The sequence below is a fragment of the Macrosteles quadrilineatus genome, unplaced genomic scaffold (assembly GCF_028750875.1).
Source record: "Macrosteles quadrilineatus isolate MER2022 unplaced genomic scaffold, UCM_ALF_1.0 Scaffold_8__2_contigs__length_117827958, whole genome shotgun sequence".
In the NCBI taxonomy this organism is placed as follows: Eukaryota; Metazoa; Arthropoda; class Insecta; order Hemiptera; family Cicadellidae; genus Macrosteles; species Macrosteles quadrilineatus.
This window is the reverse complement of record NW_026542601.1, coordinates 101,613,254-101,625,999: the sequence shown is the minus strand read 5'-3', so window position 1 is coordinate 101,625,999 and position 12,746 is coordinate 101,613,254. Positions and strand designations below refer to the sequence as shown.

The 12,746-nt window shown below is 35.7% G+C and overlaps 1 protein-coding gene across 1 annotated transcript; it reads left to right on the top strand.

Moving 5' to 3' along the window:
• Nucleotides 1-2,185: 2,185 nt before the first annotated feature.
• Nucleotides 2,186-12,190, top strand: LOC129000615 (putative glucosylceramidase 3). Its single transcript, XM_054427577.1, has 10 exons — nucleotides 2,186-2,320; nucleotides 3,050-3,268; nucleotides 3,646-3,772; nucleotides 4,270-4,426; nucleotides 4,940-5,106; nucleotides 5,775-6,006; nucleotides 6,630-6,786; nucleotides 9,454-9,530; nucleotides 10,476-10,873; nucleotides 11,962-12,190. The coding sequence occupies exons 1-10, from the start codon at nucleotides 2,278-2,280 to the stop codon at nucleotides 12,188-12,190; spliced, it is 1,806 nt and encodes a 601-aa protein (XP_054283552.1). The 5' UTR covers nucleotides 2,186-2,277.
• Nucleotides 12,191-12,746: the final 556 nt, after the last annotated feature.

Genomic DNA, 12,746 nt, shown 5'->3' with positions numbered 1-12,746 from the left:
GATATAATACAGTTTTTTTTTATTAAATAATCCTATCAATAAAATACTAAAATTATAAACCTTCTTTTGATATTTTAGATTCAAAGGGTCTCTATTAAAAAGTTGTCCTCTTTTACATCCATCTGGAGCCAGTTTTACGCGGTTTACATGTAAAAAAATATTTAGTTTATTTTAAAATATGACAAAACAATGTTATACCCCCGCCAAAAGTTTTTTATATGTGTTTCATATAACAAGGCTTTATGAGTAGTGTATATAATATATACTTGTTGTCCGATTTGAAGCCATCTAGGTTTGGTGTTATTATCTTTTCTTTTAGCTCTTTCTTGGAAAAAAAACAGTAGACATTTGTTTGATGTTACATTAATATTGTCGTCAGCTCTTCATGTAATATTCATTTATAGTTAAAGTAAGGATGAGGCTGCTTATTTATTCTCCATTTATGTTGTACTAATAATGTAACTAATAATCTGAAATAAATTTACACTTTATAGTCAGATATTCAAAGAAAACAATGGTGAAAATGTGTCTTTTGTATCCGCTCTGAAGGACTTCTTACAATGCAATATTCATATAAAGTTGTAATGCATGGTTGAATCTAAAAATTGAATATATTTATAAATTTATAATTGTATTGGTTCGGTTCAAATTTATAAACTCATTTATACTTAATTGCCTGACAGTTAACAGTTCTTAAGCAGACAAGAGACATAAATTAGAGCGTCGCTTGCTCAAGACGCGACAATGCTTAAGAGGACGATAAAGGAGACGTTTATAGCACAATACATCTTGTGTGGCATCAGTTATGCCTCACTGTAGAGTCTTGCATTCAAGCAGGGGTGGTTTGTACTAGACAATAGGGGTTTCTATTGACACATTGATCACCCCTTTGGCATAACCCTTAGAACAAATTGTACATAAACATATATACGACAGATAATATATATTTACTACTGAAACGTATCTACACATGTTAAACATGGACTGGATTAGTACAGGACCGAAGCTGAAATTTAGTGGTAAAACAAGGTGGCATATACAAAATTTTCGTTTTTCCGATCAATGGGTGACAGAAATCGAAATTGCTGCCTTTGTAGCTTACATACTCTTATAAAAATATCCAATAGCAGAACCTTTATTTTTGAAAGAAGCCTAATAGCCTTCCTAACGAATATGCTAGTCTTTCAGAATATGATGGATTATAAAATCTTTAATAGGCTTAACCTTTACACTCATTGTTGTATAATCTTAACATATCTGCAATAATATATATTTTATTCCCTTAGGTAAACTTTATATTCAAAATACAATAGTTTGTTTTTTATTTGAGTTATAAAGATATCTTATGATGCTAAGCAAATTCAAAATTATCTCTGTATTAGATGGGTAAAACTGTTTCCTTAAAGAAGGAAGACGGCTCATTTCCTCACTAAATGTCTCATCTCGTATTTTACTCAAAGGGAGTTTGACACTCAACCTAATGGAGGACTGAGACTCACTCTTACTGAAGAGGTGTTTTGGTTTTATATGCTACTTGTGTTGATACCCATATGTATTTTTTTTTTATATGACAAATGATGTTGATACGAGGTGATTTTTAAGTAAAGGCCGTTTTTGCGTATAAATCCGTAGTTCGCTTTTATGTCACAATAAGGCGCCTCCCCGCTTACTGGCATCATTTGTAAACAGAATGACACAATTAGCAGCTCTGTAGCTGACATGTACGCTTCACTGTCTGTTTTTAAAACTTTGTATACAACCAAATCTCCAGCCGGCATATATAACAATTCAAATTAATAGTGTTTTTGGCTTCTGGGGACATGAAAATGAATCAGTGAATCGGTCCAGGGTCTAGGTTTTACCATGCCTCCTACGGTAATAGCTACTTACCTATAGTATTTACGATTTATATTCGCTAAAACGTATTTTGTTTGTTTAAAAATAATTTGAGTAAACCCAGTTTGACGTCTTGGGTTATGATAGCTTCCTTTAAATTGCATAAATGACATGTGTTAATCTAACATTTCAGAGCTGATTATCTGACAGATTAAGTAGAGAACAATACTATCATGTTGAAATGACACACTGAACTCAACTTCAACGAGTTTATCAAGGTAAGGAAGCTACTTTGCTGATATCAATAATCTAGCCAAGTAAGATTAAAACCCTCCAATTTCGTGCAAGATTTCCACACCCAACAGACCTAATCTAGACTTGTTCAATACCGTTGTGCTTTGATTTTAGTTGTGGAAGTTTTGATGAACATTATTTTTTATCATGCGTCTTTTAAAAAGTCTTCTTGTAGAGATTGCTATAATATGTAAGTATTTTTATGCTAGAAAACTTGTCTGTTGGTAACACTTCATTAAGTACATAAATTGTGTTTTGACTAACCTTGAAAGAATGAAAAATGCATAACTATACCAACTAATCCTTCATCAAGGATCGGTAGTATAATTTTAGTGAAGAATATTTTTATAAGGTGGTAATTTTTTAACTTTATATACTAATGTAATACGGTGTATTTTTTGGTTATACTAATGACAATGAAGTTTGCAATACCTATTTCATAGTATTTTTGTCATTCTTAAGTACATAAGGTATCAATAGTTATTGGAAATTGTTTTGGTTTTCTAGTAGCATAAAGAATTGTTTCGTGGATCAATTCATATGGAGAAAAACACTACCGTAAAGCCTTATAATATACATCTTTCTGTCTTGATAAGATTAATTAAACAGTAACTTTTGTTAACATAAAAAAACTATAAATATGGTAAACATTATACTTATAGCCATATACATATGTCAAGTATACAATTAAAGAAAATTAAATTAATTAAAAATATAAGGATGTGTGTGGTCCACCTAAGGTGTTTTTAATACATTGATTCAATGTTGATTCAGTTGATGAAAATGAATCATTGAATATTATCATAAATCATTGATTTATATAATCGTTGAATTATTATAAATTTTTGTTCTTTATTTTAAATGCCATACAACGGAGAAAACTTAAATACGTAATATATACATATATAAACATTTGTAGGTCTGGCCGTAGCGGAGGATGTACCATGTTCTCCTCGAGCAGGAGATCCAGGACAAGGCCAAATCTGTGTATGTAACTCTACCTTCTGTGATACTATAGAACGACCAACTGCACTACCCAGAGGCCAGTACCATCACTATACAACTAGCAACTCTACACCTGGGTTCACACATACTACAGGGTCATTCAATTTGCATCAAAATGAAGATAATTCATATGGTATGCAGATTAATACCTATCAAGCAATTCAAAGAATTTTATCACTATTTACGTTTTGACAAACAAATATTGCTTTATTGGTTTGGATTTTTAAGTTAAATCTATTTTAACTTTTTCAGCCTATTAAAACAACAAAAATAATAAACGAATGAATAAAACGGTAAATTATAAGTTATATAAACAAAAGTTTTAACCCAAATGGGAATTCCTTGAGTGAGAGTGCGTCCCTAGATTCATTAGTACTATTGAGTTGAGAAAAGAACACAAACAACAAGAGTAATTTGGCCTCTAGAAATAACAATGACGGCTTTTGCAGTGGTATGCAATTCAGTGGGTAATATATTAATATTATAATATGCTGAAACGTATGTTTACAGATATTCTATTCAAGATTGATAACAGTGTTCAGTACCAGGAAATCATTGGTTTTGGAGGATCATTTAGTGACTCAGCAGGTATTGTTATCAGTGAACTGTCAGAAGAAGCTCAAGACAATCTGATCAAGTAAGTTTTTAAATACATAAAAACAATCTTTTGCTTACATCACAATAAATTATCCTAAAATTCACTTGAATCCATTACGAAACCTTACAAACAGTATATGTCTATTTGCTTATGTCTACAGTGTTCATGTATACTTGCTATTAACTAAACGAAATATGCTACATACTTAACACAGATATTAGTAGGTTATGTAAATTCTGAATCAGCTACTTGAAATTGGAGTGAATATCCTATCTGGTGAAACAGAAATGTCAATTACTAGATACCATCATTAGATCACCTACTACGGTTGAGTTGAATGGTGCAAACCAAATTGAGATTAAACATTAGTATCAAAACTGAAATGTGATACTGAGTCTTGTCTGAATTATGTGATGAATTTTCTGTAAGACAACAGGAAATTCCTTCACCGCTCATTCTGGGTTCATATTACTATATTTACAGTTAACTATATAACTATTTACTTACAGTTTACTATATTTAAAATGTGTTTGTAGGTCATATTTTGGAAAAGACGGTATAGAGTACACTCTCTGTCGCACGACTATTGGTGGGTCAGACTTCTCAGGGAGGCCTTACTATACTCTAGATGACGTCCCGTATGATGACGGGCTGACCCAATTCAGCCTCACTCATGAAGACTATGCATACAAAGTACGCAATACACTATTATAATTTCTCATGATTGTTTTTTAAAAGGTTTTGTGACACTCAACTTTTAAAAGGGTTAGTGTACAATTTTGACCAGGCATTCTTCTGCATAAGAATACACCAAAAGCCTGTGTGGCATGCAGGAAGAGCCTGTAGCGTATGACAACAGTATGATAGATTTATTCATTGAGTATAAACGAACAGTATATATAAAATATATTCAGTACGTGTATACTCAATGGTTTAATTGATTACACTGTGATCAAAACCAACGATATAGCTGCTTTGGATTTTGAGTTCGAAGCACTATCCAAGCCTTCGACTCAACTAAATCGCATACGTACCACCAAAATACACTGTTGAATTGCTTGATGGTTTGCACAATGAACCAGTGAACACAATTAACATAGACCAGTTTTTAGTTTTTTTTTTTAGTTATTATCCTCCAATTGTTGTAGCTTCCAGTGAAATTGTTGATTGAGCATGCAATGACCTTCAGTTTGTTGATTGTTTTAGATACCTTACATCCAGAAGGCCATGGCAGTTAGTGACCGAGGTATCAAATTATATGGTTGTGCCTGGAATTCTCCCCAGTGGATGAAGACAAGCTACTCTCAAGGGAAAGGAGGTGCAGGCTACGTGAGAGAAAGATACTTGAAAACCTACGCACAATACCATGTTAAGTATGTTGTTCATATCGTTATTTCCTGCAGTCTTTGAATAAATTTTGAGTGTATTCAATGGTTCTAGGTCATTTATTATGGTAACAAAAATCTCCATGGTTTAATTGTATTGATTATAAACAAATTTATGGCATAGTTTGCATCATCAAGTAATCCACATTTGCAGAGATCAATTGATTTACCTACATATGTTTTTTATTCCTTTAAAAGGGGTATAGTAACAGTGACACGAACACAAATACATTACGAAAATTATACTATAGGTGAAGTAATATAATTTATTACTTCATCTATGATAATACCGTTGACAGACCTATCAAGGGACGCCTGGGGTCTCAGTGCAGTTAGAAAAATAACATGTTTATATGTTTATTAATTTAAATATGTAACTGTGTATTAATAATCTTCTTACTGAGTTATACATTTCATAAATTACACCCTTCGATGTGTTTTACAGTTTTATATTTGTAAATAATTTGAATGAAAATATAATATTCTTTAAAATAACAAAGGTGTTTTAAGATTAATTCAAAACAGCAGTGACAGCCATAAAAACATTAAGTATTCAAACATGTCGAGTCTGGCTGATAAAAAAGAAAATTGTCATAAAAATAAAAGATAGCCTAAGTGATGAATTTTGAAATTTCCCATTCATTTTTTCCAATTAGGTTCCTCGAAGAGTACAGAAAGAACCAGATAGACATTTGGGGAATAAGTGGAGGAAATGAGGTGATGCTTGGAGTTATGGTAGGACTCAACTGCACTCAACAACTAGCTAACATTCAGCGCAACTGGCTGAAGGATTATCTCACCCCACAGTTGAGCGCTGCCAACCTAAGTGATGTCAAGTTCCTGGGCATGGACGATATGAGATTGTTTGCCCTATATTGGGGTGACCGGGTAAGTATGATGGAAATCAAGTTGATAAGAACTGTAATCTTCCTAATATTGTTTCATGTGTTTTTATTTTCGCCAATTATTGTTTTAGGGTCCCATTGTCTTATTAAGAAGAAAATTTGAATCTCTTGTGTGTCAGACCTTTAATCTTAGTTACATTTTATGAATGCGTTTTAAATGTGGGAAATTAAAATATTTAGAGTAATTTTCTTATGCATGAATTACTTTGATAATCTCTATTCATAATCGGAAATAATTATAAGGGTTAAATCAGGTGCTTTTATTTTTTTAGTAAGGCTTATTCTTTTACACTAAAAACTAGTATTGCCGATGTTGATGCTTAAACTTTTGAGAAGGAAACTGGTGATCTGTATCTGTACTTAACAACAATGGTTTATCATAAATACATGTTATACTAATACCGACACATCATATGCTACTTAACTGTAACCTTCTATATAGTAATATTATTCATTCAACTAGGGTATTTTCGTAGTAAATTTTGGAAAAAAGTAAGAGTTTTTGTTGATGAACTTAGTTTATACTTAAATTGTAAGGACAATTGTAAGGACATTTGATCGGTGGTATATAGATTAAACTGTTTTGTTTTAATGACAAAACTAAAGTTTGCAGACGACATTGAAGCCTACAAGCTGTCTGGTGGTATAGCTCTTCATTGGTATTTAGACTTCTTCATACCTCCCTCTGTTCTGGACAAATTTCACGAAAAGCATCCTGAACAAATGATCATCTATACGGAGAGCAGTATAAACCCCGTCTTTTGTAAGTCAACTTTTAGTTTGATACAAAAATGTACTATTCACCGTTGTAATGTAAAATAGATATTTATAAATGCATTTTCTTTGAAGAAATGCGTTGTGTAATGTGGATGTAATGTAGTGTGGATGTAATGTAAATAGAGCAACCGAGATACATAATGTTGTTTCATAATCAAGGGTATTTCATAGGGCACAATAATTTGACCAACGTACTTGGAGGAATATGTAAATCATTAAAACGGATCAATTGTGAAATCGTATACTATGTCCTGTTAACCCTAAGGGGGTTTGCAGTAAATTGAAATATCTCTATATGAGTAATTTCTACTGTGTCAATTTAGTTGTACTTATATGAAACTAAGTACCATCTAAGTACAAAAAGGTTGTAGTAGTACTTAATTAAGTACTTAAGTATTACTTAATTATAATATAATGACCAAGATAAGGTAATTGCTGATTAAAATTGTATTTTTGGGAATTTCTGTAGACAAAGGTAGTTGATACTGTATGGGGCACAGTAAGACCCGGAATCGATTTACCTTTTGATTTTGATGTCCCAAGAGGCCAAAAACACGACGTAATGTGTGTGTGCCCGTATGGGTTTGTGTGTGAGTGAGTGCGTGTCCAAGAACGCAATAACTCCCGTAATTTTTGTCTGATTATGATAAAATTTGACTTAGAGGTTTAGGTTACCCGTTTTCCCAATTTTGACCCAAAAAAATATAATTTTCTATTTCTTCCCTATACTTTTTTGAAGTGCTTAAAACAAATAGTATGTTGTAGTTTTTTGCTGGAGAATAAGTAAAATGTTGTATGATATATTTTGCTAAAACTTGGTAAAAATTATTTATTTTATACCAAGCTATTATATTTTACCAAACAGACTTTATAACCCTCCCTACCTATATCAATCCAAGGTACTCATTAAACCTAACTTTATTTAAATAGATTAAAGTGAAAATCAAATAAGGCAATTGGAAAAATTCCTAGTCTGCAGGTTTGCTGTGGCGGGGTTATTTTACTACAATATGTAGTATAGATGGGACGGAAATGGGACATAACATTATTGGCATTGGCTGTATGGAGTTCAAATGGCCTTAGAATCTTATTGATAAACTATTTGCGATTACTGTACTTTTAAACATACATTTTCCACTAATCAACATACAAACCGCAGGGGGCTCACGCTTGCGTGGGTTCGTGGCCTGGGCGACCACGCGGACCCTAGCTCTCCCAGAGGGGAGGTAACTGCCCGGTGTCAGACCCGGCATTTCAGGTAGACCACAGTTATGGACGACTGTTAAGCGCCAGCCCCTTAGGGGGAGCCTCCAGTGACATTCCCTCCATTCAGGGTGGGGGGGGTGTTTAGCTCTCAGTGACGCCGTTAATTCCGCCTCTCCTCATCTACCTGTAACTGTGGTTGTGACTGAGTCCTACCTGTTGTGTTCGACTGACATTTTGTGAGGCATATCCTCGACTTTGGAAGTAGCCTCGTCCTGGGAGGTGAAATACCTAGCCCCCAGAGGGGAGGTAAATGCTCCGTGTTGGTATCGGCATTTTCAAGTTGGCCACAGACATGGTCGACTGGGCATCGGGTCCCAGTGACATTCCTTTATCCAGGATGGAGGGGTGTTTAGCTCTAGGAGAGATGGAAGTACATCATAATCTCTAACCTACCTGTGTCTGTGGTTCTTTGGGCTTCGGCCTGCTTGTTGTGTGCGACCAGCATTCAGTGGGCAAATCCTCGACTTTGGAAGTAACCTTTCCTGGAGGTGAAAACGGGCAAGTACCCGCAGCTCACGGGGACACTCAAGGGCAACGTAACTTTCCGCAGTGTGAGGGCAACGGTTTGTAGGTACTTATGCAAACCTATCCCTGTCTCTGAGCACGGACGGTATGGTTATCTTGAGTGTGGGGGGTTCTTCCCGGAACCTCAATTGAGTCAAGGGTGTCGCCACCTCTGGTGGATAGGTTCATCCGGGTGGGTCCCACTTCTATACCTGCCTCCTTTTGGGAAACCCTGATGGCCTGGCAGTGATGTTGGGTCTGACGGGCAAACGAAGTAGATCGGGTGCTGGGTCCGAGCCCGCCAGGGGTATCTGGGGATCTATCGCTCTGGTTATCTCTGGTTTCCCAGCAATGGGTAAGGCCTCGATCGGGCAGCGGTGTAAATGGGAGGTTGGGGTTCCCCCGTCAGCGTGCTGATGGTCCCCTTCCTCCTGGCTATTGATGGCGGGTTCTGCCTGTCAGGGATGAGATAGGTCCCGAGTGTTGCTTGCACTAAATGCGTCGGGGCGCTCTACTATGGACCTCTAGGTTCCGACCTAGTGGAACCCAGGTGGAGTGACGCTTAAACAAGCAGCCGGAATCCCTGGTTAGGATTGAGGGGCAACCCTCTTTCCGAAGGGTCTGCTTCGGCAGCCGGCGAGCCTGATGACCTTAAGTCATCCGCCCATGATGTGCTAAAGGTTGATGCGTAAGCTTCGGCCTACATCATGGGGCCCGGGTATGTCCTGAAGGATAGGTACCGGGTAATCAGTCAGGGGGCTTCGGCTCTCATGACAACAAATAATAATAATAATAATAATAATAATAATAATAATCAACATACATTTTCCATTAAACAATATACTGTCTGTAATTATTCTTTGTGTAAGTTTCCAATTAACAGTTTCAGGGCCAGGAGATCCAGCAGTGCAGTTTGGTTCTTGGAGGAGAGCGGCACTCTACATGCATAATATGATTGAGGTTAGTTCGTATCAAAATAACGTCCAACCATTCATAACCATGTCAAAATAGATTCTAGGTGTTTTAGATTCCTCTTAAATTATTTATACCAATGAAATTCATTGTCTAGTCCTGCATATGTTTGACTCTTGAGAAATTATAAGAATTTGTCTTAGGCTCAATTACTAATCAAGGTAACAGTTATTTGTGCAACTAGTGAGGAAAGTGAGTTTTCGTCTACGGCTCGTGAGTAAGGGTTTCTCTCGAGTGAGGCAATTGCACTTTGCACATTATATTTTTCCCACAGTTACCATAAAACAAATAAATTGGTAAAGAAACGTGCCTTCACTTTGCAAATCTGGAGTGAGAAAATGTTAACATTGTCTCACTAATGAGCGAATTGGCCACTTTCCTGCTTTCACGTTGCAAATCTTGAGTGAGACAAAGTAGTTAGAGAGAGACAATGTTAACATTGTCTCACTGATGAGCGAATTGGCAACTTTCGTGCCTTCACGTTGCAAATCTGGAGTAAGACAAAGTAATTAGTGAGGCAGTGTTAACATTGTCTCACTGATGAGCGAATTGGCCACTTTGCTTTTTCAAATCAGTGAGAGAACATGTGCATTGTTAGGTAACTGTAGGAAAAGCTATCTTGTGCAATAGTAGAGTCACTTTCTTGGTTCCGTAGCTAGTTAGGAGCAGAGTTACTGATCGTTTGTTATGAAGGTGTACTAGGTAAGTGTGCATAGCAGGATAAATTCATCTATAAAACACGTTTCAGCAACTGTCTATTTGACATTGATAAAAGCTATACAAATAAATGACTAGTCCTTTTAATTGAAGATTGAAATGTATTCAATTAATCTATCTAATAAACCATTACAAAATTAAATTACTACTACATTTAAGTTAAGTTTCTCACAAGAAATGATACAATTTTCTAATCAATACATTATAATTTTACAGAACCTGAATCACTGGACTCAAGGATACATAGACTGGAACCTAGCCCTAAATATGACAGGAGGTCCATACCTATACCTGGCTCTTGACGCTGCTGTCATCGTCAACAACGATACAGGGGAGTTCTACAAACAGCCGATGTTCTACGCCCTGGGTCACTTCTCAAAGTTCATCCCTCCTGGGTCAAAGAGGGTCGGAGTCACCGCAAAAAACCACACTTCTTACGACTATAATGACATGGACGACTTAGATGTGGACAAGATTCTAGAAATCTACAGAAAGTCTAAGATTGGAGAAACTGTCAATTTAGAAGCGATTAAACCAGTCTCGGCTCCAGAGATCGTGGAATGTGTTGCCTCTACCAATCCAGATGGTAGTAATACTATCATTGTGCTAAACAAGTAAGTCATACAAACATACTTTTGTTAATAGTCTATGTTTACTACAGGTGTCATAAAAGTAGTTAGAAAAAGGAATTAAGTTTTTATCGTCGTATTCAATCACTTAATCATACCAAAGTGACATTTTAAACGTTGTAGGGAATTTAGAAAATCATTTAAACTCTAAACCACAAAAAAGTAGCGATTTGAGATGGTTACTATACAACTACCGTACACCATTATTCAGGTAACAACATAAATGCATGTTTTTTTCAATATTGATAATAGTGTGCCTTGAGAAGTTAACCTTACAATGAGTCCACTTTAGATGAATTGTAGTTACTATATGACGAAAAGTTAAAGCAATATGAATCACTCCAATAACGCGATAAGAACCCAAAAAACTGGATATCTGTTTTTTTGGATATCTGGATAATCTCTGAATAATATCCAGATAACTGGATATCTGTTAGTGATGGAAAATCTATATTTGGTACAAGTAAAAAAATAAAATGTAATTCAATGATAAACTCAAATAATTATTAATACCAATAGCTATCACATTTATCAATTTTGGTAAGTTTTTGGACAAATATAGGGATACACATTAAATAAATTTTCAGTTTACATTATCGACTTCAGACTTTTTAACTTTGCCCTAGGAATTAAAACAACTACTTTAACCTGATAAAGCATGCATGAAAACAATCACTATTGCTGCAAGAAGAAGAAAAGTATTAGTTTTCAAGTGGTGCAGTATCAAGAGAGATTACAAAAGAAGTTGAATTAATAATTTGCTTAGAAGCGCATACAATTAAGAAAACGTGCATTAGAAATTTAAGCAAATACGAGGCATGTTTTTTAAGTAAGTACCATTTTTAAATTTCTCCGTTGCAGTGCTGCGAATGGCATTTTGGACATTTTCGCTGTATATGTGCATCTATTGGCAAGCCCTAGCCGGAAATTCGACAACAATCGGCCGTGTTTACATCCGGTATCGAGCATTCAAAATGGTGCCGCCAATTGAGACTGCCGCCGACTGTGAAGTGCGCGCTGTAATTAGAGTTTTAGGTGCTAAAGGTGTGAAAGCCATTGAAACTTATCGACAGATCAGTGAGGTGTATGTCAAGAACATTTATGAGTGACGAAATGGTACGCAGGTGGGTAAGGGCCAGCGAACACAGAAGGGCATCTGAAGACAGCCCCACCAACGTCCATCATGAGCAACGCACTGGGCAGCGTCACTGTCCCCAGTACCCAGTGCGTTGTTCATCATGGACGTTGGTGGGGCCGTCTTTAGATGCCCACCCACTTGTGTACCATTCCGTCACTCATTAATGTTCTCGCCATACACCTCACTAATCTGTTGACAAATTCCAATGGCTTTCACACCTTTAGAACATAAAAATCTAATTACAGCGCGCACTTCACAGTCGGCGGCAGTCTCAATTGGCGGCACCATTTAGAATGATCGATACCGGATGTAAACACGGCCGATTGTTGTCGAATTTCCGGCTAGAGCTTGCCAATAGATGCACATATACAGCTCAAATGTCCAAAATGCCAATCGCAGCGCTGGAACGGAGAAGTTTAAAAACGGTACTTACTTAAAAACATGCCTCGTAAAACAACAAAGTTCCAAACGTTTACTTAGAAACAAGTCTCTAAATAAACATACTTTAAGTGGTGTAAACATTTAAAAGAATAACACATTTAAAAGAATAACACATTTAAAAGAATAACACATTTATAAGAATAATAGTTGCTCCTTTTAAAATTATTTTAATATATTTTTTATAATACTTTATTTATACTTTTTCAGCAAAAATATAACTGCAAGAGTTAAACTTGACATCGCTCATCTTGGAACTGTTACTTTGGACCTGGAAGAGAA